This window comes from Rhodnius prolixus, unplaced genomic scaffold (genome assembly GCF_049639745.1).
Source record: "Rhodnius prolixus isolate KJV_2025 unplaced genomic scaffold, Rpr scaffold_6, whole genome shotgun sequence".
Taxonomy (NCBI): Eukaryota; Metazoa; Arthropoda; class Insecta; order Hemiptera; family Reduviidae; genus Rhodnius; species Rhodnius prolixus.
In genome coordinates, this window is record NW_027411634.1 from 28,753,307 (window position 1) to 28,778,970 (window position 25,664).

General features: G+C 30.9%; 2 protein-coding genes and 2 long non-coding RNA genes across 10 annotated transcripts; 2 read left to right on the top strand and 2 right to left on the bottom strand.

The window, feature by feature from the left end:
- Positions 1–1,940: 1,940 nt before the first annotated feature.
- T48 (FU domain-containing protein T48) lies at positions 1,941–14,398 on the top strand. Of its 5 annotated transcripts, XR_012462844.1 has the most exons (8): positions 1,941–2,212; positions 2,396–2,569; positions 2,927–3,079; positions 3,902–3,988; positions 5,538–5,682; positions 6,850–6,994; positions 13,241–13,406; positions 13,930–14,398. XR_012462844.1 is itself a non-coding variant. In XM_074142460.1 (7 exons), exons 1-7 carry the CDS (start codon positions 2,113–2,115, stop codon positions 13,948–13,950), a joined length of 825 nt encoding a protein of 274 aa, XP_073998561.1. In that variant the 5' UTR covers positions 1,942–2,112; the 3' UTR covers positions 13,951–14,398. The 5 variants fall into 5 exon arrangements, 4 of the variants coding, with proteins under 4 accessions (XP_073998561.1, XP_073998560.1, XP_073998559.1 ...); XM_074142460.1 differs by lacking the exon at positions 13,241–13,406 and having other exon boundaries at positions 1,942–2,212; XM_074142459.1 differs by lacking the exons at positions 13,241–13,406; positions 13,930–14,398 and adding an exon at positions 7,124–7,501 and having other exon boundaries at positions 1,942–2,212.
- On the bottom strand, positions 14,073–21,266 carry LOC141461406 (uncharacterized). 3 transcript variants are annotated; one of them, XM_074142456.1, is made up of 8 exons: positions 20,584–21,266; positions 20,358–20,419; positions 20,215–20,287; positions 18,870–19,010; positions 17,392–17,551; positions 17,098–17,275; positions 16,251–16,570; positions 14,073–15,253 (listed from the first exon to the last, which is right to left on the bottom strand). In XM_074142456.1, exons 1-8 carry the CDS (start codon positions 20,605–20,607, stop codon positions 14,985–14,987), a joined length of 1,227 nt encoding a protein of 408 aa, XP_073998557.1. In that variant the 5' UTR covers positions 20,608–21,266; the 3' UTR covers positions 14,073–14,984. The 3 variants fall into 3 exon arrangements, with proteins under 3 accessions (XP_073998557.1, XP_073998556.1, XP_073998558.1); XM_074142455.1 differs by having other exon boundaries at positions 17,392–17,554; XM_074142457.1 differs by lacking the exon at positions 18,870–19,010 and having other exon boundaries at positions 17,392–17,554.
- LOC141461409 (uncharacterized) lies at positions 17,992–18,302 on the bottom strand. Its single transcript, XR_012462846.1, has 2 exons — positions 18,230–18,302; positions 17,992–18,148 (listed from the first exon to the last, which is right to left on the bottom strand). It is a non-coding gene; the product is annotated as an uncharacterized lncRNA (long non-coding RNA).
- Positions 21,267–21,410: 144 nt separating the features above from the next.
- On the top strand, positions 21,411–22,059 carry LOC141461408 (uncharacterized). The gene is made up of 2 exons (XR_012462845.1): positions 21,411–21,658; positions 21,748–22,059. It is a non-coding gene; the product is annotated as an uncharacterized lncRNA (long non-coding RNA).
- Positions 22,060–25,664: the final 3,605 nt, after the last annotated feature.

Here is a 25,664-nt window from a genome sequence, read left to right on the forward strand (position 1 = left end):
TCTCCATTTCTTGTATTGTCTTTCTACTTCATACTACGCTAGATGAGACAATTCTTTATAACAATCTATTACTCCAAGCGCTACCCTGCAAACCTTCATATCTTCATCTTTTAAGTGAATCTTTATTTATTTTTATTCATAAGCTTTTGCTTCCCTTCTTATTGTATTTTATAGGAATAATTGGTATAAGGTGAATTAAATTTTGTTTTGTGTTTATAAAGTTTTTTAAAAACAAATTTTATTACAATTAAATAGACAAACATGCAACTACCCGTATACACAAGACTAGAGTGAACAGAGAATGTCATTAAACATTGTACTATTATAAATGACTACAGAGGCGTTGTGTCTTTCTGTATAGGGATAACTATCCACCAAGACAAAACAAGGTATTTGTGAAGCTTGGTCACCATACTATTATCATAGAAATATTTTTCATTTCACATCTTTATATTGCTCACACGTCATTTTTCTAAGTTATGATTAGTCAGCAAACAAACAAGTTAAAGTTCATTTATGGGGAATTGAAAGGGGTGATTCTGCCAAACTAAGACAAGGGCTACGATTTTGCTTTAAATAATCTTAGCAACATCTTCCAAAAAACGATATTTTATTAATAAATATCTGTAACGACCACAAGCATTCTTATCTAGATTTACTTCATAACTAAAGTTACTTGTTTTCCCTTTAAATACTCCATGTTTTCCCCCTGTTTTTCCAAGTACTGTTAGTATGTGTCCAAACGATGTTATTTGATCAGCAAGTTAAAAATTTCAGTAATTAATTTTAGTTCTATGTTAATCATTATGGATTTAAAAGAATAATGGTAAGACCGAGCCCTACGATATCCAAACTTCCAGTGATACAGTTTTCCTAAAAAAGAAATGTGATAAAAGTTAGATGTCACTACTATGATCGGAAAATAATCTCGTGAATTTGTTGTTCGTTTTCGAGCAGTTATTGTTATGATATTTGTAGACATTAAATAATGGAAGGAATTCTCTGAGTGGATAGCGATCACTGGATTCCAACGATGGATTCAGGGATCGAATCATGCTGCTGGCCCTTAAGATTTTTTCTTTCTAAGAGCTTCTCACACCTCACTATCCGGTGATAGAGAGTGTTGCCTGTAACAAGAGAGCACTGACCAGAGGCCGGCAGTGCACCGAAAAAAAACTCCGTGAGTGTTGACGATTGGCAATGTCACCAATTTCAGTCTGGGATACTCGCAGGAACGCAAGATCTCTGAAGAAAAGAGTAGTCACTTTGACTTCTGATTCTACCAACTTCATAATTTCAAGTTAAATGAATTATTACAAATATTACAAATTCATCCTTTTTTATGCAACGTGAGAAAAAGCTTCTAAAACATCGTTTAGAGAAGGCCTTACAAAAATTTCGTGTTTTACATAATTAGTAGAACTAGAAATTGAGTGTTTCTTGAAAAAGAGTCAGGCAACAAATGGGTGCTAGCGCACACCCACCGGTCGTACATTTCACAGAATAAAACTCGACTTAAAATTACGTCGACCTAAAAAATATTTTCGTTATATTGTTGTGCGCACAGACTTTGGTTATAAACTTTATTTCATTACCCGAAACCTCGGAAAGATCTCTGAATTTAACCACCACTAGTAATCCAATTAATGCTAGTACTTTTTTGATCGGGGCTACTCCAAAGATATCATTTTATTACTTCTTTGTTAAAAGTAAGTTTCTCAATGAACGAATTTAAGAATGTTAAGAAATGTTTTGAATTTAGTAATTTTAGATGATACTTTGTAACAAATGAAATAAAATTAGATGGATTTTTAAAACATCTATTGTAATTAATCTCGTAAATAATTCAAAGCATTGCAGTCACTACTTCAAATGAATTTAAAAAAAAAATTAACATTACGTTAATTTTACCATATAATAAGGGAAATGTGTGAACAGTGTTGTTCATAACATAGGGCGTGGATATTTTTTAAAGTGTTTAGCCCAGATGTTTTTTGATTCCTTATTAAGTTGATAACTGAAAGTTTTCAATTAAGTGATTTGGTGATGTAATTAACAAGTTGTTGCTTACTCTTTCAAACCAGTATTCAATGAATATATGAAGAATGTGTAATGAAAATGGGGAAACCTTCAAGGGTTTGTCCCCTTTATTATTGTTTACCTGCTTTATTTTTATTACTAATAGAATATGCTTTGTCGTTGGAGATGCTAGGTAAGGACATAATTGCGAAGTGTATCCCATTTTAACATTGTCCGTTTATTTATTGCTTTTTTTAAAAAAAGTTAGTTAATTTTGGAGAAATAACTAACTAAAGCAAAGCTTTTATAGCTTACTTATATTTACGAAAATATTGCAATGAAGTTATTATCATGTTTTTCTTCTCTGTGCTTTTAGATGATTGCCGTGGATTAGTTAGTTGCCTTAAATGTGATGGCAGCAATACTACCCAGTGTACCAAGTGTAGTCAACTTGTTTTAAGATCCAGAGAGTGTTCATTTTTATCTTGCCCCCCAGGTTACACATCAAAAAAGACAAATTTAATGGACTATATGACTACTATTTGCCAAGGTAATCATAGTTAAAACATCATTTATTATTCATTTTTTCAAAACGAGTGATTCATAATAGTTTGTGCGAACCTATTATTTGGTTATCCCTTAGGCGTTATTTTAAATAAAAATTTGAATTTTTTTTTTATACCTCCAAAATTAGTTAATGTTAGTGATGATTTAGATAGTTTTAAATTTTGCAAAATTGCCAATTATCTCCACCAATAATTATTTCTGAAATTATTACAATTTCTGAATGGTGTGTATTTATAGGTATTTAAACTTTTATTAGGATTCCAAAAAAGAGTTTCTTACTTTATTATATGAAATAAGATGTCTTTTTAGAAATTAAATAGGATTTATATAAATTTTTTAGAAAGATTGAGGACAAAAGGACTATCTGGCGAGGTTGTAGGAGCTTCTGCAGGCATTATACTTTGTGTTCTTACTGCGCTTGCATTTGGCCTTTATTGTAAATATATACGTAGGTCAAGTAAGCGACCACCATCTCTGAGTCATTCAACTCAAGGTAATTTTAACATTCAAGCAAGTGAAATAACATTTAAAAAAAAGAAAAAAAGAGCATAAAACTAGGTAATGTACAGTTTCTTTTTTATTATAAAGTTAGAATGATATTATATAGTTAAAAAGAGGATAAGGAAATGTGCTTTAGTGCGGGGAAAGAAAATATTTTTAAACATTTTCCGATTAGGAGTATTATCTTTGCTTGCTGATGAAATATTATTTAAAACAGCAAAAATTTTAAATGAAGCTTTCTCATTCCAATCGTTGTGAAATTTTCCTTTGGTTACTTTATTAATTACTGGAAATGAAGAAATAACAATTATAAAAGAGCAAAATAAGCCGTCGGTATACAACGGGGCCCGTATTCTTTCTCGATGTCGTCCAATAAATTTATATCCAATGTATTATTATATTTTCAATTTGATGCCTCTTTTGAAATTACTTTGAAATCGAAGGTCTACTCAAAAAGACCTGACTTTTGTATTGGTGGTGATGCGTTGCAGTTATGATTTTAGAAGGTTCTGCTATTTCCGTTTAGTGTAACTAACATGTATCTTTAATTGACAATCTTAAGTTAAGCTTTGATTTTCCCAAATTTTTTAATTAAGAATTAAAATAACATTTGTCTTTTAAAATGACTTCAAGCCCAATGAGGGGTGAGTTTTTTTTTTTATACTTCTCGTGAAGGACATTTTGAGTAGAGTTGCGGATGAGACATGTGCTATTACGCCTCTGTACAACATATCTAATCTAATCTATCTGTATTTATCCGATATCTGCATTGACATCATTATCATCATCGACTTCAACTCGACTCCCTCATCAGCATCTGAACCAGTACATTGGGCAGTCCACGCATCACCAACAAAAGTTGCCCATCACCTCTACCCAAAGCTGCCACCTGGAAAAACCGGTAGGATCTTCTCCACCTATTTTTATCATTATTTTTATCTGCTTCATTATCTATTTTATCTTTCTTTCCTACCATAATATTAAATTAATTGCCTATTCGCTGTTTAAAAGGTCATTATCAAAGAGGCATCGTGATATTTAGAGGGCCACTTTTTCTATCTGTATGAAAACTCTTGTTATAGTAGTAATTATGTTCCTTTTTTTACTTTATAAAGGCAGTCCAACTTGTTTTTTTTACAGCCTGGCGGCTGCTTTATCATTGCTCGCAATACAGAAAATCTATGATATCAATATTAATAAAATACTGAGAATAAAACTTATTGGTTGTTGAAGGAATTACGGTCTGTTTTTAGAAAACACTTCCCGGAGGCGACTGTGCAATGAGAAGGCATCGAGTGCCAGTGATCGCTAATATAGGCGTTTACTTAGTCAGAAGTAAACATTTTATGTAAATAACATTTACTTGTGCATATAACATATGCATACTGTATATACATATATATGATATATGTATCATATTAAACTAAATATAAAGTATATAATAATTATTATACATCATACATATGTAGAAAAAAATTAAAAAATGTGTACGATTATACGAGTAATACTTTCTGTTGTTGGTAGAGTGAGAGGAAATTAAAAATTACTAGTAATGAAATAGCCTATTTTTTCGAGTGGGGTTTAAGATCAAAGTACCAATTACGTGTCATGGACGGGGGGGGGGCGGAAGCTCATATTATTATTATATTTCTCTTAGTATTTTTCTGTCCAATACAAGACTGGTACTCCAACTGGGAATTTCTCACTTACTGCTCCGCACTTATCACCTCTACATTCAAAAATACATATTTTTTCGTTTCACAAGGTTCATCCTCTATTTTGTTAGAATAAAGTGAAAAATTTGCTATAGCAGTAGTTTCCTGTAATCTACAATTTTAAGATCGATGCTATAAGCACTCTCAGGCTTGAATAATTATTAAAAAAAGAGGTCATTACGTACTTCCACCTCAAAGCAGCAATTGCTGCGTGCCCATGTTAAAAAAGAGAGCTGTAATAGCTCGCACATGCTTGAAGTGAACATTTGGAAGATTACAGTGAGCTAAAATGGACTCGTTGTTTAACCAACGTCGTGAGAAGTATCGAGACAGCTGTTTTTGAATGTCGACTAACTGCATTGTGTTGAAGTAGAGCAATGAGTAGTTCAGAAAAAACCCAAGAGGCAACATAAGCTTCGATTTTATCGCTATAACGGTTTTATATTTCTGGCCGGCACTGGCTTTTTTTCGCAAGTTTAGAACAGCCATCAAGTTTGTGAAGAAAAGCAATTTAATATTTGCCTCGTGCTGTTCAAAACAAAGAGCAACGCAGGCACAGCGCTGCAGGCTTTTTAGAAACAATCTGTTACCATCAATTAAAATTTGGGACAGCTTTTTTTTTGCCCTACGTTGTTTTTCGCTCTAAATTTGTCTTGTCACAAAATTGACTACTTTTAAAAATTAATATACTTATTTTGTAAGAAATTAAGTTTTAGTACGTAAACCTGTTTTTAGGAAGTGAAGAAAGTGAAAGAGAATGTATGGAGTATCTTAAAGAAATTCGAGAACTAAGAACTGAAGCACCCGTATTTTTGGATATGCTAAATGAAACAAGGAAGCAAGTGAGAACTTTACCTTCATATGCGTTACAGCCTTACAAGTAAGTTTTATATATAATATAAAACATAAAACACTTAAGAATATTTATATAAAATATATGTATAAAAATTTCATGTATTGTTAACATTCCCTGCTAATGTTTTGCAATAATTTTCGCAAATTCATTCGTTGTAATTATAGTTTTTAATTGATTTGCCTTTTTACTTTCCCTTACTAAAACAGGATAAAACATTGCGATCGTACCAAATTTCACTCCTTTATTATCTTGATTAAAAAAGGAAAAATTTTCGATGAAATATATGTCACGTTCGTTTAGGAGGTATGACGGAAAACCAATCGCATTGTTATTTTATTTTATTTAGGGAGCGTCTATCTGAGGTTATTGGCTCTCGGAGCTTTTTTCAGTGCTTTTTTTCATTAGAGACAACACTGTCCATCACGATTCAGTGAACTGTAAGAAGCTCCTAGGAAGAGAAAAACTAAGGCCAGCGGCTGGATTCAAATTTCCGCTTGATCTCCGCGTTGGAATCCAGTATTCGCTAACCACTCAGCTAATCCCTCCTTTACCTATCGAATAATTAAAAGGATTATTTAGTGTGGCTACAACCAACTTTTCAAGCTTCAATTTGATTATTTCTTAAGAGTCAGTCAACTACATTGATGTTTACACCGAAAACCTTCAAAACCTAGATGCCTATCAGATGCTATCATTCGAAAAATTCTTAGCTTTCCTGAGTAGCTACCAAGGAAGCTATTTCTTTAGGAATCCTGGTTTCCCTGCTAGAAATACAATATACTAATGAGAGTCATATAAGATCTTTAAGGATTTGAAAAAAATAATTCTTTTATGTTTTGTTATTTCAGTTAAACATTAGTTTTGTGAACTTATGACTGGAAAAATGCCAGACAGATCATAATTTTGTTTTAGGCATTAATATATATATGATTTATTTATTTAGTGGAAGTTGCTTGGAAATTAGGATAGAAGCTTACACTTGTAGACCCATGATTCTTTTTTGCTTTAGTTGTAGGGGGAGGTTCTTCTGTTGGCGATGAATCGATGTAATATATGATGTAGAAAATAAACATTTAGAAAAAATCAGTAAATAATAAAAAATCTGCTACTAAACAAAAATTTAATTATTTTTTTTAAATGTAAATTTCATCTTTTATGTAAATAATCTGTATATTTTTATTATCTCCACAGGCCTGTTTTAAAGGATCTTTCCAGAATACTTATTCTTTTAAATAAACCCGATAGTAAGTTAACTATTCCACCGCCTGATTGGGAAACCTTACTGGCATGGGCTCATCGAATATTAGGCCGATACAAAAAACATCACAACAATCAGGTCAGTGTCTTTAAAAAAAAAAAGTATTTTTTCTCAAGCATTTCCTTTTCATACATTTCTACTGGTCTTTGACATTCATTTATATTAGAGTATATTTTACTAGAAAGTTTTCACTTCGTAGTTTTTCAGTGCCTCTTTAATGTACGAGAAATAAATATTAAACTAGAAGTGGAAATTTAAGAACAAAAGATTGATATTTTATCAAAAGCGGAGTAGTTGGATAAGAATGCGTGCATTATGATTTATTTTAGGATAATGTTAATGAATTCGAGTGGGTAAGATCAGCTGAGTCAGTATGTTTAATTAATTGAATATGTAATTCTGAAGAGTTGTCCGAGTTTAATTAATCTTCCATAATGTTTCGATTTATAGTTTTGTGTTTGTACTTCTCTATCTCTACCATTTGTCATCATTTCATTTCTGTATGTAACTATGTATGGTTTATGGTTGCGAGTGTTTAATTGCATTTGAACGATCGGATGTCTTTAAACCTATCATTAGTTTTTTTCTTATTTCATTCTTTATTAGGTTACAGAACTGGTTAGTTTCTTCAGAGGTGAATCCAGTCAGTATTCTGGATCAGGTTTTGATTCTAATTATAATACAAGAAAAAGATCTGACGAATACATTGAATGGCACAATACGTCACAGTTGGATGATTTTATTTCTCTAGGTTTTAGGCCGCAAGATGAAATCACCACAGAATTATAATGTAAGGTAGCATTCTGATATGTAATCGCTTGAAATAAGCTAAACCAGAAGGTCTTTCCTGGGGTTGGAATCAGAAAATTTTAAATTTCGCTAAAATTTTATTGTATTACTGTTTATTGTTTATGCATAACTTCAGTTGAGTGCCGTCTTATCTGCCATCAACTGTCTCATTATTAAGCAATGCAAGATGAGCAAAACGTGTAAGTTGGCTGCTTTTGAAACAATGTTCTTTTACCTTTCCTTAGGAGTACACTCCTAAACATACTAAATCGGAGTTTGGTAATCCATAATGTTGGGTAATTTCAATCTGCGGTTGTAATTTAATGATCACATAAATCGATTTTACTTTAGGTTTTTTTTTTTTTTTTTTTTTTTTTTTAATTTATCCCGTTTCTATTTAATTGATAAGGCCGAAATATTTTATTTTTTGTTAGCAGAAATCTTATTTATAAGTATACATATGACGTAGTACAGAGTTTGGTTATTTTTGTGATAGCTAATTCCAGTGATGGCACTGGGGAGGAGCCTCCGCAATAGTGGTAATTGGTGGGCGAAACCCCCTAATAATGTAATAAATGTTATGAAACCATTAAAAATATGGGATGTTAATTTGTTTAAATGCTTTTAACATTTTAAAATAAAAATAATTTTTTTTTTATTTTGAAGTGATTGTTTTCTTTTTACTCAGTTTACTACAATATGGAAGTTAACATGAAAGAGCGCAGAGCATGCAATATCAACGTCCCTATTAACGTTTAAATGTTCTCTCTGTGTTAGTAACCCTTTATTTATTTATTTCTAATAAACAACTGAGAAATGTAAGCTTTAAAATTTTTGTTTTTGAAATTGAGAGGTTTATGTTATCTTTTTCATTAATTATTAAACTATGTTTTTGTGCGTCTAACATAAGTAAGGACTCTAAAAAATCTTTTCAATTTTCTTTATTCCTCACAGTATGTTCTAACTTCACGATGAACTTACCAGTGACTATTCTTCTGAATCAAACTTGTCTTATTTTTTTCCCCCAAAATATATTTAACGACAATATTGGTTTGTTAGGCTCGTTCTGCGCATTTGATTCCAGATGTTGATTACAACAACATGACTATTAAGTCATGAAGCGTTATCTGGTAAGGAACTACATATTCTCGGTCACTTGGACAGTTTTAGGGGCATAATTTTGGATGATCTGCAAACATTCTTCAGAGCGCCAATTTAAACGTTTTGCGAACTGTTCAATACGTGCCTACTTAAAGACAGAGAGTGGAAATAAGTAAGTAAAAGGGACTCTCGAATCACTTACTTAAATGCAAGTGGTTCATTGCAAGTGGTAATTGATATCTTCCTCTTTCAAATTGTTTACAATTAATTTCTTTAAAATCATTCATCGTCATCTCATGAAATTAAGTAGTACAACGTGTTGTATATTAAAAAAAGTTTGTTTTATTGTGCAGAATAATAGTAAACTAAATAAAGTACATGTCATTGTAAAAAAAATATATACGTATATTTAAATTATTACTACGTATAATTATTGAACACATGTTTCTAAAATTCGTTTTGTCATTGGACAAGAAATTTATATGTACTGTTCATGTCGAAACTCTTCTTTGTGCTCTAGATGCACATTAAGAATTTAATTTCTGTCATTAAGTTTTCTTCGTCATTTCTTAATCTTTGATTTTTCTACTAGCTCCCGTTTATTAGTATGTTGTGCATCTTATAAAGCCTTGGAGACAGTATTTTTGTATAATTTTTGATGAAAGCTTTTCTTAACTCTTCACTCCAAAAATTTCTCGTTATGATCTACTTATTGTTATTAATAAATTTGATAACATCTGTTCTATAATTAGTTTTAAAAGTCTTAAAAATTGATAGCAGAATTTATTTTAAAATAACTCGGAGAATAATAAGTTTGTAAAACTCGAATTTATAAACTTAAATGTCCAATTACACATATGCTAAAGTTGAATAAGAATGGCTAACACTTTTTAAATTTTCAATTCTTCTTTAATTTTCCTTAGTTGATTGTCTATCGGCAAATTAATAAATGTTTCCCAATAACTTTTGAATGAAAACCATAGACGCTTCATCCAAATTCCTTTCTCTTGCCGATTTTCGTTTTCAGCTCTCTTTGAGTGCCTTACATATCTTATATAACTGATTTTTTTTTTTATACGCTTCTTTATGTTTTGTTCCTTCCACTTTAATGTTGTACAGTCCAATTCTTTCTAAAAACAATTACATGTCTTGTGCCATTTTCTTGGTACCTGTAACCCTGAATTTTGGCTTGGTTGGCTGATAAACGTTTTGGTGGGATGTACCCCAAGCATGTTCAATAAATAGTTGTAACTAGTGCATTCGAAGAATGTAGCTTGATACCTATTTATCGGTACGATTTCTACCCAGCTGGAATCCATTCCTCTGCAGGATTACCATGTAATTACAATAGATATCTGTTGTGAATCTGCTCATTTTTCAACATTCAGATGCAGACCCTAAGGTTGTCATGCTGCTATGGGAGACACATTCGCTCTTTCTCTGTCTCATTCTGTCTGCATATAACACATGTTTTGCATGATTAGAAGTCGATAACATTTTTGTTATCGAAGTATAAATACCAGCCAGCCAGACGGTGTCGCGCACTGCTTTAATTAATTTTAACTATAATACTTTCGTTTTAATGCTTTAGTGAATATGATATAAGTACATTTTGAAACTATTATTCTGTACCATATATGTTAAAACTACTACAAGTATAAATGAATACGCTTCAGAATGCTACAAGAAAAAAAAAAAAAAAATTATGAAAGTCAACCTCATATGCTATGTACCTACCGTAACATTAGAATTATTATGTTTATTTTTATATTTCATTAATTATAATCGTAGTTTAATGTTTTTAATGAAGACAACAAAATTTTATTATTTAAGGGAAATATTTATCGTTTATTATCACTGTAGAATATCTCCAGGTATTATTTTTTTCTATCTTTTAATTTTAATTAATTTCTTATTTATAATGTTTTGTTTGATTACACTAAGGGGACTCTACCATTAAATTTTTATTCACATATAAAATGCTTTCAAAGAAATCATGTGCCTTTCTTGCCTTTCACAAACAGTAGAATGTTTTAAATAAATATTAGTAACACTATGAAGCGCTTAAGTAATTAAATGTTGGGTTTTATAATGATTCGAGTGTCTGTGAGTTTTTTTGTCTATTTTAGATGTTGTCACCTTAAATGAAGAATGAATGTTCAAGTGTTAAAACATATTGTTATAATTTTTGTATTTATTTATTGTATTTTTATTTTAAACATTGTAATAAGAATTACCATTCAAATTTTACTGCTTTAACGAAGGTTACTTGGTAAGTTTTAGCAGCGAACAACTTTTTTTTTTGTTAGTTAGTGTGGTAGTTAGTTTGAATGACAAGATTCTTTGATAAAACTTAGATTTGTTCAAATCAATAGGCTTAAGTTTATATTTCAGAACTAATATTAATTTTTAGCGAAATATTAATATACATATCTGTGTTTTTAAAAGAGGCAACTGTGATTTTCTTCTTCTATTGAGACAAAAATGCGGATTTGTAATAATACAGGTATATTTTATTCAAATTTGAAATTAATTCGTTTTTCTGAAAGTGCGATTATTTTTTTTTTATGGAAAATGAAACTCTCTTTAACTTTCATTTTAGCTTTTAAGGGATGTCATGATCTCTCCAGGCCTATCGGAAAATTTCTTATTTCACTATTTCGTACATAAATTAAGCAAATACCTTTTGTACGTACAATAAAAATAAAACTGCTGAGGTTAAAAACTATCAAGACTTATCTTATTGCCTTTTAGTGATCCATGCGTTTCATCTTTGAATCCAGGTAATGTCACCTTTTTTAAATTAAGTGCATATTGGTTGGGTATGAGTAAAAAGGTGCAATGTTTGAAAATAGCCAGCTCATTATTAATATTATTATTTTTTAATGAAGTGATTTTTGTCACACTGGATTTGTCTTCTTTCGTCATTTACCTCTTTTTCTAATCTTCTTTTTGGAAGTGCACCAACCGGTTTCATTCTGGGTAAATTATTTGCACACGATTCTAATAGGTGATAACCAAGCCTGAAAGTACAAACTTGCTTGAAATCCTTTTTCTATAATAATTGTGTTTCATTACTAAGCTGAAAACCGAAGCCACCACCTATGTTATGTCTACAGAACATAGCATTTGTTAAATTTGGCTATTGGCTGGCAACTAATTAATACAATTTGCCATGAATAAGTTTATTTCTCCCAAGGTCGGAGTTCACGATCAGAGTTGCACTCATCTAGCTTCACTTTAGTATTGAATTTTAGCAATGGAAAGATCTGATTTTATCTTACAAATTCATAAAAAAATTATTGTGTAGTATTCCTGCGACAAATGTATATTGTTTTAATTGACTTCATCGAATAACATATTGTTATTATATCCAGTATTCAAATTATTAAATACAAAATCCTTTCTGCATAAGTTAAGTCATTAAACATAAAAAGAAATGTTCGTTTGAATTGAAAATTTTATTTTTTTATGTACGAAATTATTATTATCCATTGAAAGCAAAGGGAATATATTAGTTTTATACATCGAATGTACAATTATCCAAACCAGCTTTACTATGTTTTTCTTAAGAACAGTAAAAAAACAAAAACAAAAATGGTTTTTTCTTCAAGAATATAAACTGACTTGATTTTTTTTTTATATATATATATGTACTAAAATAATTGAATTTTGGTTTACTTTCTTAAAAATGTGTTTTCTAGTTTTATACGAATTAACAATTATTTGTACCTTGTGATGTGGTTTTAGCCTATTAGGCTCAATAAATCTTTATCTGTACATTAGGCACAATATTTATTGTAGATTGTACATCTATCATTTTCTTCGCTTCCTAAAGTACAAAGAACATAAGGTAATAAAATTACATCAAAAATGTATCATATTCCTGTCCTTGTTAGGGTAAGTATTATATTTGCATGATTTTCGAAGTATGATGGCCCTTTTAAAAAGATTAGGGTTGGAAATGATAACCTCCTTACAATCTCCATTAAATTTTTAATTTTATTGGACAATTTTTTTCTTTCTCAGGCGATTTTATGATTCACTGCAAAACAACAAATTATATGCTCTTGTGGGGAAGGTCGAGAGGGAAAGTTAAATGCAAAGAGGTGATTTAGAAGGCCAAAGCTAAGATGATCAGAGTTTAAATTTGCATTTTCTACTTGAGAATTAGATGGCACCGTTTTACAAAACAAAGTAGAAAAAACAAACCTTAAGAAGAAGAACCCCCGAGGCTAGTAGGCTATTGGGCACAGATGACGATATACATTAAATTTTTGCACTTTTAAGCATTCATTCCGGTTTCAAAAAGTGCTTGCTGCATTTTTTTCTTTATTGCTTGAATATTCTTAGTGCTCTTTAAAGTTCACCATTACTTCTAATTTTTTCATATGGAATTCATTATTTTACTTCTTTTTTTTTTTTTTTTTTGAGGCGCATCTGAAGTCATTGGCGTTCGGAGCTTTCTTTCAGTACAATGCCGGTTTTCGGACAGTGTTCTCTTATTACAGATTTCACTGTCCATCACCGGTCAGTGAGCTGTAAGAAACTCCTAAGAAAAGAAAAATCTAGCAGCTCGGTTCGAACCCAGGAACACCTCGTAGGTATCCAGTATACGCTATCCATTATTTTTTTGTACGATATTCTTTCTCACTGTATTTGTGATAAAGATTGTCAAAAAAAACCTTGCAATGTTTTGGTTTAAAAAAATATTTTTCACAACTGCAATCGCCTTTAGCGCTTTTTTGGTCCACAGATAAGTGCTGATAGTTAAATGAATGAAGAATTGGTGCTTTCCAATTGAGGGATTTCTTAAAAAATATATTTTTACTATATTATCTAATTCATTTAATATCTCAACCGGACTTTACACTCAAACGGCACATTAAAGCAAAGCCTCTTCAAAATCTTTCAAAAGTGTCCTTGAATTAGATGAGAAAATCTCAATAAATGCCATAAATCTTGATTATAAGAGAAATTAGTATACATTTTTTGATGAATATCGTAGAAGCCGTTTTTTTTTTCAAAGCGTTTCGTCCAGTCCGACTGTGACACTCAAGCTACGTATAAAATTTTAACTTTCTGCTTCTTTTTTTGTTATATGCTGATCATACATTTCACAGACACACTTTGAAAATGATTAAAATACACTTTTGGGACCTATAACGCCTCAAAACCAATCACAATAGACTGAGTGTAAAAAAAAGATGAGGGATATAAGACTCTCCCCCCGGCAGTGCATGAAGAGGAGGAGAAAAAACAAATGTAATAAAAAACAATTTTTAATGCTTAATTATTCAAGTATTGACAATTAAATTTTTCAGAATTTCTTGATTTAAAAAGATAATCTTACCTATACTATTTGTTATTTTAAGATTATCCTACTTAAGGTATGTTAATTAATAGATACTTAATTTCAAAATTCAATCGTACCTCCCTGGCAAAAAATCTTGATTAACAAATAACTTTTCAAAATTGAAAGCGAACAACAGTAAGGAAGACGTGATAAATAGTTTGTGAAATAAAAAGTATTTATACATTCTTAGCTAACTTCATATTAACAATATAAATCTTTCTATTAATAGAGTTTTTCGTTTTTTTAAAAAATGATTTTAAGGTGCCTCAACAACTGGGGCAATTAGCGCCCATAGCTTTTTAGTACACTGCCGGACTCCGGACAGTATTCTCTCGATACAAATTAAACTGTCTATCACCGGACAGTGAGCTGTAAGAAGCTTCTATGAAGAGAAAATCTAAGGACCAGCAGCTGAATTCGAACCCGGGATCTCCGCGTGGGAATCCAATACGCTAACCCCTTCCTAAAAGAGTTTTAATTTTTATCTAGGTTGTTTTTATTTGGCTAAAATGATAAAAATTGAGGTTACAATGAATTTTTTAGAACACAAATTTTTCATTTTATTTACAAACTAACAATGTACTAAATTTGAAATTTTATCTACATCTATATCTATGATATTTATTCATAACTATTCAATATACGTTTTATTTTTTTACATAATAATCTATATAATGAGAGAATGAAATTGTAACAAGATATACGTTTTTTTTAAATTAAACTACTGCTGGATCTTTGCGTATATTATATACAGTTAAAATATAATTAGGAATAATAATTAAAGTTGGTCGCCGCGGAATGTAAAACCGCAGCCGCTGTCTGCTAGTAGCCTATTGAGGCTGCAGCGGTGTGCGTGTTCATGTGTAGCAAAAGGTTTCCTTTCAGAGGAAAAGATTTAGCACAAATATGGCACGTGTACTGGGGGCAATGATGGGACGTCAGTTGGTCCCGACGACTGAATGTGCGGTCACAAAATGAACATCGATGGACCGCTTCCTGGCCAGCTGGTACATGCAGCTTTATGTGGTTCATCAAATGATCTCGTCGTGTAAAAGTTTTAGAACAAAAATGACATTTGTGCGGAGATTCACCTGTATCAAAAAACAAAAATAAAAATGGCTAACATTTGGATGAAGATAAACATAAATATAATTATAATAAAACGTAATTTCTGTGGAGGACCTTTGCAAACTTGTAACTTCCGTACAAACAACTCGTTAATTCGAGGTCTCAAAATTCGTTTACGAGGAATCAAATCGTTGTATTCTGTTTATGTATAGTAAAAAAGGTATAGATACAGTCAAATTTTACGGTACTTAGGCAAAACGATAGCCGAGCGGTTAAGAGGCTAGAACCGCAAAGCTAAGGTGTATTGTTGGTTTAATAGGTTCAACATTAGGATAGATATAATAAAATTTAAGAAATTTGTGGTAAAATGCAAACAATTGTATAGTATGAAGAAACTACAGAAAGCCCAAACTGTTTAAACTTCTGAACACCAAAGTTAGCCTAAGTGGCGATAAACTTTGATGTGGTAATGTTTTTTGACAAGATCCCTAATCAAGTGATCATGTTTACAGTGGGTTTTAATTATTGATTAGCCTCTGCAGTCTTTAGGTCTAAACCCCAAAAAAGCATTGAAGAAATTTGTTTTTTAAAAAAATAGTTAAGCATCCAGCTTGACCATCGATTATGGATAGAAAATAAATGAAGAAAGCTTTTGTTTTGAAGCAGCCCTCTGCGAAATTTTGTGCGACGTACGCCAAGAAGAGTTAAGTGTTTAAACGTCAAAAAAAAAAAGGAAACTCAAAATATTAACGTTGAATTTAGAAATTAATAGTTTAATAAAATTCTAATCTTTACATTTTTTTTTTCTTAATAAGGCTATTATTTTTAATTACAAAATTAAGGTTATGAACCATCACAGTCATAATCCATTTATTGCATCCGTTCATGAATCATGGCACAGTTCTTTATTTGAGTTTCTTTGCAATGGTCCAACCCCAAGATGGTTCGCAAATGATGTATAGAAGCACCGACGCTATTCAATTTAGTAATTAAACTTACGAGTAAAAAAATAATAAATACCTGTATGCTGCCTTGTATGATTAACCAGATGTTCCTTTCTAGTGAATGATTTACCACAATGGGTACACTTGTACGGTGACTCTCCAGTATGTTGTCTGGTATGATTGACAAGATGATCACGTCTGGCAAAAGCTTTGGGACAAACTTCGCATTTAAAAGGAGTTTCACCAGTGTGGCCTCGTTCGTGGTTTACAACATGTTCACGCCTTGTAAAAGATTTACCACAATAACGACAAACATGAGGAGATTCGCCAGTGTGCTGACGGACATGGGCAACTAGATGCTCTTTACGAGTGAACACTTTTCGACATAAGTCACACCTTAAATCAAAGTAAGTCATATCGTAAACCTGAGTGCTACAGCGAGAGAAACAAATAAGGTTAGATAATGCTACAACATATATTCAACACAAATATGTATTATATTCTGCGACATTTCTCCCTACTCTACTTATTGATTACAGAAAAGGAGGTTTACAATTTATACTAAAATTTTAGTATTTCATATAAGTGTAAAAGAGAGTTTGGTAATTGATCTATTGATCAATTAAAAAATTTCAAATGTGATAGTATGCTTGTTCATGTTTCTATTTTATAAAATGTGGTTAATGTGGTAGTTAAATGTGGTGTCTTTTAAGAATTAATGTAATAAGTTATTACATAATTACTTTTTCTCCGTATACTGTAAGCACAAGCTTAGCAAAGGATTTTCTTCAATTAAATTTTGGAATATAAATAACTTAATTCTAATTTTTGAACCACAATGGCACATTTTATAACACAATCTTGTAATAGTTATTTTGTACCAAATATCTATTTATAAAAAATATAAAGTAACCGTCAAATACCTATGTGGTGATGATCCAGTATGCCACTGGATGTGCGCTACTAGATGCTCTTTACGAGAGAATATTTTTAAACATATGTGGCACTTAAAATCTGATTCATGAGCTCGTAAATGGTTATCCAAATGATCTTTTCGAGAGAATTTCTTACCACACAACTGACATTCATGTGGAGTTATTCCTGAAATTTTTAAAATGTCATTTTAATATCATAAAATCTTTTAAAAAAAGAACGAATTTAGAAAAAAAAAATATTAGGTACACTTTGGTAATTATAATAATATTCTTGATATTTACCAGTGTGTTTCACCAAATGTGAAACTAAATGCTCTTTTCTGCTGAAACCTCTACCGCAATATGAACATATGTGTGTTTTAGGAGGAGGTGGTTTCGGAACTGGAGGAGGTTTCATAACATTCCAATCTTTCAGATCTGGCATGCCAATACCTCCTTCTTCCTGCTTTTGAAAGGATTTGATTATTTGTTTGGTGCTTAATTTGATAGATCTTAAATTATAAAAAAAAAAGGATGTTCGTCAATTTAAAAGTAAGTATTCATTAGACAAACATTTTTAACGGTTTTATTAGTATTTTCATTGGAATTGAACGTTTCGGAACCAATGGAATTCGAAGCGTAGAGATTTTTTGTTATGAAGACTTCTTGCGAATAATGCCGGACATATTTCTTATTTCATCATTTTCATAACATTTACTAATTGTAGCGTTCCAGTAATTAATATGTTAAGGACTACCTACAATAATTGAAAAGATTTATTAGGGCTCGCTACAGTAAAAGTATTTTCGATTATGTGAAGTGCACATGTAAAAGTGTAAGTAGTGCGTTCGGTAATAGGAAAGGCAATTAAACTGTGGGTAAGCAAATTCAGTAACTATTAAATAAGCGTGTATCAAGTTTTTTATTTAAAAATTAAGGATTAACAAAAGTTGGAAAAGTAAACAATAGTTAATTGATTTTATCTATCACAGCTCGCCTGCATCTTAACTTTGTGGGCCTCGACTCTAACCGCTTGGCTATCGTGGCGCCTGCATTAAAACTAATGAGACTACATTACATACAGATTGCAAAAGATGAAAATTAATTAAACTACAAATTTTATAAAGCTTAAGACACTAACCATGGTTAGCGTGCTTTGAAAGATGGTATCATCGAAGGACAACACTACAAACCCAACCACATTCAACTTCAAGTAAATTAAACGTTATTTTAGACCAAATAAAAATTGATTTTTGGGAGGTCAGCAAAAAATGTTGAAAATTACTGTGTCAGGATTGTTTGTATCGAACTGGATAACCCTATAAATTTTTTTAAAGAATTAGTCAATCCACTTCCTCCTTATGGAAAGTTTTCGTACGATGCGAAATTAAGTTCACCATTCAATTGTGACTTACTGCTTTAGAGGCTAAAAAGTAGTTCAGTTGTTCGGCAGGTGCACTCATACAATGACTTAATTTGAGAAAAAATATGCTTAAAATTAATTTTGATTTTCTATCCTTAAGTGGCATTTTAATAACACCATAAATGCACTAAAGAAACAATGACAAAATAAATTAGGAACTTGTTGGACCGAAATACAATATTTCTCACAGCAACGTACGTTTTAAGGGATGTCCTGTGCACATTCCATTTACATTTAAAGAAAACAGAATATTTAACCACCATGAACATTCAAAAACATTCAGTACAAACCTTTATTTCAAATGTGGGGACTTTTTTTTTGTAATTTTTTTTCTCTAAAAAATTTCGTAAATACTTACACTAGGGAGAGTATGATATCTTGCGTGTACTATCAGTTGATATCTATATGCAAACACTCGTCCACACACTGTACATTGATGTCCCTTTAATTGACCAAAAACTTCGTGACAAAATAAAGTACTTAATTCATCAGCATTTAGCTAAAAAATATCAATAGCCAAATTTAGTTATTGACTAATTATTTCAACAAATCACTGTTCTTTAAACAAGAAAAAAAAGGGCATTTTAAATCCTAACAAGACAAAATGACATTTCTCTACTTTAAAAAACGATCACTAGATAGATATCAACTGCGCAATTAGAGATTATGTCAAGGAATGTTTTAATTTTATTTTTTAGGTTGAAAAGAGTCATAATTGTATTTCTGTCAAATTAAGGCGAATGTTACTTAATTTTAACTCGCTTCGTTAAAAGAAAAACTTGAAAAATTGTTCGTGAATCACTGCCAAATTTCTAGCGTTGATGTCTGCCGCCTTCAATGGCTTTGACGCAACACGATGTTATTGACGTATTATGAGTGAAGGTACATCTTGCAAGTATCAATACCTTTGGAAAAGAACTTATATCCCCATAGTAATAATTAAAAAGAGAAAGTAAAAAAAACTTTACTTTTGCGTATATTAACGAATTTTTTCAACGATATTTCATTAAAATTCATTAATGCGCCCAAATGTATAAAATATAAACTTAATTATGCTGAAATGACGATTTCTAAGCAAGCTTCAAGACTGGATAGCTAATTAACATAATTTCTTTTTTTTTAAATTAAATTTATTGGGACCTTCTGAATAAAATTATTAAATTGCATTTTCTCAAATCGTCTTTCGCTAAAATCTTCGCCAACACTGACTAATTACTATGCTTTATATACATAAATATATACAAATATATATGATATCTAACTTTAATTTTGACAGATATTGAATAAAATTCGTTCATTAATAGCGTTTCGAGCAAAGATTGAACCTCATTCTCTATAGAAATATAGCATGTTTAGTTTGCAAAGCTTGAAACAGCCCCACGTACAGTTGTTCTTAGTGGATCTAAAAATATTTTAATTTAAAAAAAAACTAAAAAAGAAACTTTTGCCACTTGTAAAAGACGCTTAATAGTTCACACCGACCGAAAAATTCGTGAGAAATAGAAATTGATTCACCGTCAGTTTTTTGAAGTAGATTTCAAGATATTTGTAAAAATCTTATTAGTCTTTTTGAAAGAGATAAATTTGATTAATAATGAATAATCAAAAAATATTTAACATATAAAAATTACTCATGCAACACCTTTTATGAAAAGAAAGTTAGCATAATGAAATCTCTGACTTAGCAAATAGCGGTTACTCACTTTAAAGGCATTTGCTGATGGTAACAATTCTGTTTTAATATCCACAGGCCCAGTTGGGAGCTGCCCATAAAAACTGAAACAATTAGATAATAATCAATGTTTGCCTCACGCAAAAAGATCATCACTTTTAGGTTATTATATACCTGGGTGCTGGAACTGCAGCGGTTGTTACAATCTTAGGTTCTTTAGATGCCTGAGTTCCAGCCTAAATTGTAAATAAATTCAAATAAGAAATGCATTTGAGGAAACTTAGAAAAACTCAATTCATTCTAATAATGTAGTAATATTAACGAATTCATGTAAAAGGATTTCTTATATAGTTATTCTTAGTCAAAATTACATCGTTATTTTAAAAGAGATCCAAATTACCTCAAGAGTCAATTGACTTTCCATTATGGTGATTAAGAATTGAAAAATGTAAACAATAGAAAATTATCTATTTTTCTGCCACATATTTATACGCTTTACTTCGGAGGAAAAAATCGAAGCAATTAATATCATTTAAAGACAACGAAATTCAAACAAAATACATTCACATTTACCAACTTACTGATACCTAATTTACCGTAATTAAGTATTAAAAGAATGATAAATGTCGGGCATAAGAGTTTGCACTGTTACCAACTAGTAATGGGGTATTTGAGCGGACTCAATCTACTGGAACGAATCCAATGGTGGAACGGGTTGTTTCAAATCCCTATTTTTTAAAAAAGTGATTCCGCCAAAAAAATGCAGGCAAATTAAAATGAAAATAATTAATAGTGAAGTTACTTGGATGTTAGCCTGGCAACCAATTTTTCATTCACTTGAGACTATCATCAGGAGTCAATGGCATATTCTAACTTGTAAAATCAATCCACCCCGGAATAAAAAACCTGGCAAGTTTAAAATACTGATGCTTGGAGGGGGCTTGAGTTCTAAGATTTTTTAGAATATTGAATAATCGTAAAATAATATTGTTTATTTTGTTTATTTCTAACACAATGTGTAAAGCTTTATGTTAGGTACAGTATGCACTGTATGTTGATTTGTACATAAAATAAAATAAACAATATTAATAGAAAATTATTTCCAAAGTTTCAAAGCATTAATTATTTGAATTCATATGTATTACGCTATGGGGATGGGAGTACTGTGAGGTTAGATGCTGTGGGTTTCATGGATACTTATTTTTTGCTTGAATGTTAGGTATGATTATGGTGGATGTTTTTACAGCTATCTACTATCTAGATTTGCTGTTGGAATTGTGCAGTTGGGTAGTACTTAACCTCTGTGGCTGTTTTGTTGAGGTCTATCGTTTTGTTACCATAGTCTGAATATGTTAATATTACCGTAAAGTTGCCTTAGTCCGCTTATTTTGAATTGAATTATTTTCCAGTACAAATAAAAGAAGTATAATTATATAATTTGGCTTAAATTCGCACCCCCCTTTGAAAATACTAAGGTAATAGGTGTACAGAACTCTTTAATAATTACTTGGTTTCATTAATTTTTGTGTCATTATTGTAAGAAAAAAAAATTATGATTTATTAGCGTTTTGAATCACGCGTATACACAACAAGTGTGTAACCTTCTTGACTTAGTCAGCCAGCAAATGTTTGGTGAAACCCGTAGTGCACGATGGAAAGGAAAATGAGTAGGAATACTAAATCATTTGGAAGCAGTTTTTTTTCCAAGAAAATTGAAATCAGAATTTGGTTGCTACGTATTTGTAATTGTTGGATAAAATACTACGATTTCTGCAGTCTTTCACTAGGTGTGTGTTTAATTGAAATTATTAATGTAGCATTCTTTAATTATTTCCATTATTTTCCTCTATGTGCATTTTTAATCCTTTGCCATCTTCCGCCCATTATAATGATAAATAAGTTTTAATAATTTTTGTTCATTTATTAACAGTAATCTGTTTAGATTGGTTAAGATTTTATGAAAATTTATTGTAATAAAGTGTATAAATAATTTTTTTAAATAAAATACGAATCAAATAATAATATCGTATTTTTTTTCCTTTTAATCTACTAATTAAAAAAAATAGTGAGGAAAAACTAAAAATAGGTCAAAATGGCCGCCCAAGTCAAGGTAGTGGATAGAAGTAAAGAAGAAAACCTAAAAAAAAGGTTAAAAATGGCTGCTAAGGTCTTGGGAGTGTGTAAAAGCAATAAAAAGGTAAAGCAGGGCAGTGTGAGCCATCTCGTGGTAGTTTACTGAACTATTTTGGGCGTTGTCATGGTGATATGACTCGCCGCCATGATGGATTTTTTCCTATATAAGAAAAATCGCCGCTAGGGCGGGCGGGCGGGGCGAACATTTGTCTTCCGACCGTCGAAGCGACTACATCTCATCCACTATTAACCACCCATTACATTCATGATACTTTCGTTGAGACAGGTAACTGTTAACTGTTGGACTTTAAATTTTGTTAATTTTATGGTTAGGGTGGCGAATATTTGCCTTCCGACTGTCCTAAGTGTTAACATCTCCTCCGCCATTATAAGCTAGATAACTATTATCTTCTTCCGCCATTTTAACACCCATACCCATACATTCATGATTCTTTAAGGGAGAAAGGTAACTGTTAGCACAGAATATTAAAACTGTCCGGTAGGTCAGTTGTCTAAGATCTGATCGTCAAAAATCTATGAATAGATTCATTGATCTATTCATTCGCTGATTGTGCGCGTAAATCAAAGTGTCGAGTGAAGACCGACTGAGCGATATTCTCCCCTTCTTCACTAAAATCGTACTGAAGATAATTTGTTTCTCATAGACGAATATAAACAAGTTACAGCAGTGCAACCTTGTGGCGAATCTCAAAATTAACGATTCTTTAAGGGAGAGAGGTAACTGTTAGAAAAAAAATATACATGTTTAGAGTGACGAGTGACCACCGACAGAGCGATGTACTCCCTCTTATCACTCAAGTCATACTGAGAAAAATTTGTTACTCTTGACGTACATAAAGAGATTACAGCAGTGCAACCTTGTGGCGGATCTTAAAATTAACTTTTTACTTGTCTGATAAGTGGCGCTCTTTGACGGATTTTTTAAAAACTAATGTCTCACTTTTTTACTCTTTTTGAAATTTCGCGTTCTCTGACGGACTTTCTTAGAACTAATATTTTATTTTTTACATTTTTGATATTTTACGTTCTCTGACGGACTTTTTTAGAACTAATATTTTATTTTTTACATTTTTGATATTTTACGTTCTCTGACGGACTTTTTTAGAACTAATATTTTATTTTTTACATTTTTGATATTTTACGTTCTCTGACGGACTTTTTTAGAACTAATATATTATTTTTTACATTTTTGATATTTTACGTTTTGATGGATTTTTTCAGAACTACTATTTTTATATTTTTTGTATAATAAATTTTTGCAATTTTATTTTTGAGTTTTAAATGTTTGTTAGCTCTTCTTTTTGCATTTTATAATTTATATATTTTTTACCCCCAAAAACAGAATATTCATACTAAGTATACGTAAATAATAGGTATGCAGAGAAATAGTTTTTTTTTTTTAATTAAATGCTTTTATTTATTCTTACACTAAGAAATACGTTATCTTTATAAAGGTAAAACAATAGATAAAATTAATTTCAATGTGAAATATACATGCATATTACATATAACTAAATAATACCTTTTTTGATAATAGGTTCATAACACAATTTGTTTTTATGTTTTCATTGGATGTTTTTTCAACCTCTGTTTCATTCTCAACGTCTTTTTATTTTAACTTAATTTGATTAACAGTTTTGCAGGTAGTATTAACAGTATTGGCCTTAAAATCATCATTATTCAATGAAATAAACTTTTTATAAGAGTTAATGCTGAAATAAAAAGTGTTTTATCCAAAGATACTACAAATTGAAACTCAACTTTTTTCTAAAAATACATTTCCATCTTACAGGAATTATAGGAATAAATTAAAAAATGGTATATAAAAATTAAAATTAAAATCGATTAAGGATTAGTTTTTTAGAATATAGTCTTAGGACTGTTAAACATTGTGTGTAATTTATTTTAACTTGAATAACTACTTCGTTGCAGTTTTACTATTGTACTAAACTTGTCTAGTCAAGTTACACTTACTGCCATGAATTTATAAATAATTTGTTTATTTAGATTTTACAACCAAAATAAATCATTTTTCATTTAATTTCCATAAAAAAAGTTCAATTTGTCAAAAATGGTCAATTTAATTATAAAAACTTCAGAAATACATATATAATCTAAACTGTTGATGAAGTATTATTCATAAAAATTTAATAAATATGACTAAAGCATTAATATGTAAATCAAATAATTTTTTAAAGGACCTAACCTCTTTATTTTATGAATATGAAATATATATTTATTTCCAAAAAGTACCCGAATGATTTAACATTAAGATTGAAAAATAAATCACCACTAAATCTTCCATTATTATCACTCTAATTGGGGGAACAGCTGAGACCTTTGCTATTCTCACTCTTTATCAGTGATATTGTGGACTTTTTCCGTTCTAATAGGGCTACTGGATTAGCATCAATAACGAGTCTGACGTGCTAATGTTGCTATATGCCGATGATCTGGCTATCTTTGCATATTCGTGGCATGATGCTCAATTTAAACTTTCGTTATTGGCTAAGTACTGCGAAAGAAATGAGCTTGCAGCGAATACTTCTAAAACAGTTAAAGTACCATTTAACAGAGCTGGCCGCATCAGGAAACACTCCTCTTTTACATATAATGGTATTCCAATAAAAGTAAGAAGTAACTTCACTTACCTAGGTGTACCTCTTGCTTCCTCTGGGATTGGCATGCGAATTTTTTTGTTTCCAAGAGTTGCAATACCGAGGTTTTAAACGTTCTATCACATTACAAATCTAACAGTTGGAAATCTAAAGGCTTCTCTATAATAGCATGATATACTCCTCATAAATCTGGGCGCTAAATTATTTTGCTCAAGTTGAACGCGTTCAGCTACAATTTTTAAAGTTGCTCCTGAATCATCCACTTCACACACCTGATAGTTATGTCCGCCTCGAATCTGAGTCTCTCCATATTAAGGTCTTTAGTAGAGTTTTGAAATTCTGGGTCAAATTGTTATCCGCGGATAACAATTCATTGCTGAGAAAGTGTTATTCCAGACTTGTGGAACTTTTGCCTAACTCTAATGTTCCCTTTAATTGGGCTGGTTTCCTGAGGGATCTACTGTTCTCCATTGGAGCTAAGAACGGGTGGCAGGTGCAAAACGCGGATAGTTGTAATCTAAAAGACCTAAATTTAAAATTTTCTAATAATAGTTTTAGCAGGATTTTAAATCCAAATTACCGAGTATTATGTGCTCTAGGGCAGAATAATGCGCTTATTAATCTTAATTGTAATTTAGTTATGACCAAAGTCATTGTTCAATTTAGAGTAATAAGTATCCAACCGGTCTGAACAATCACCATTTTTATC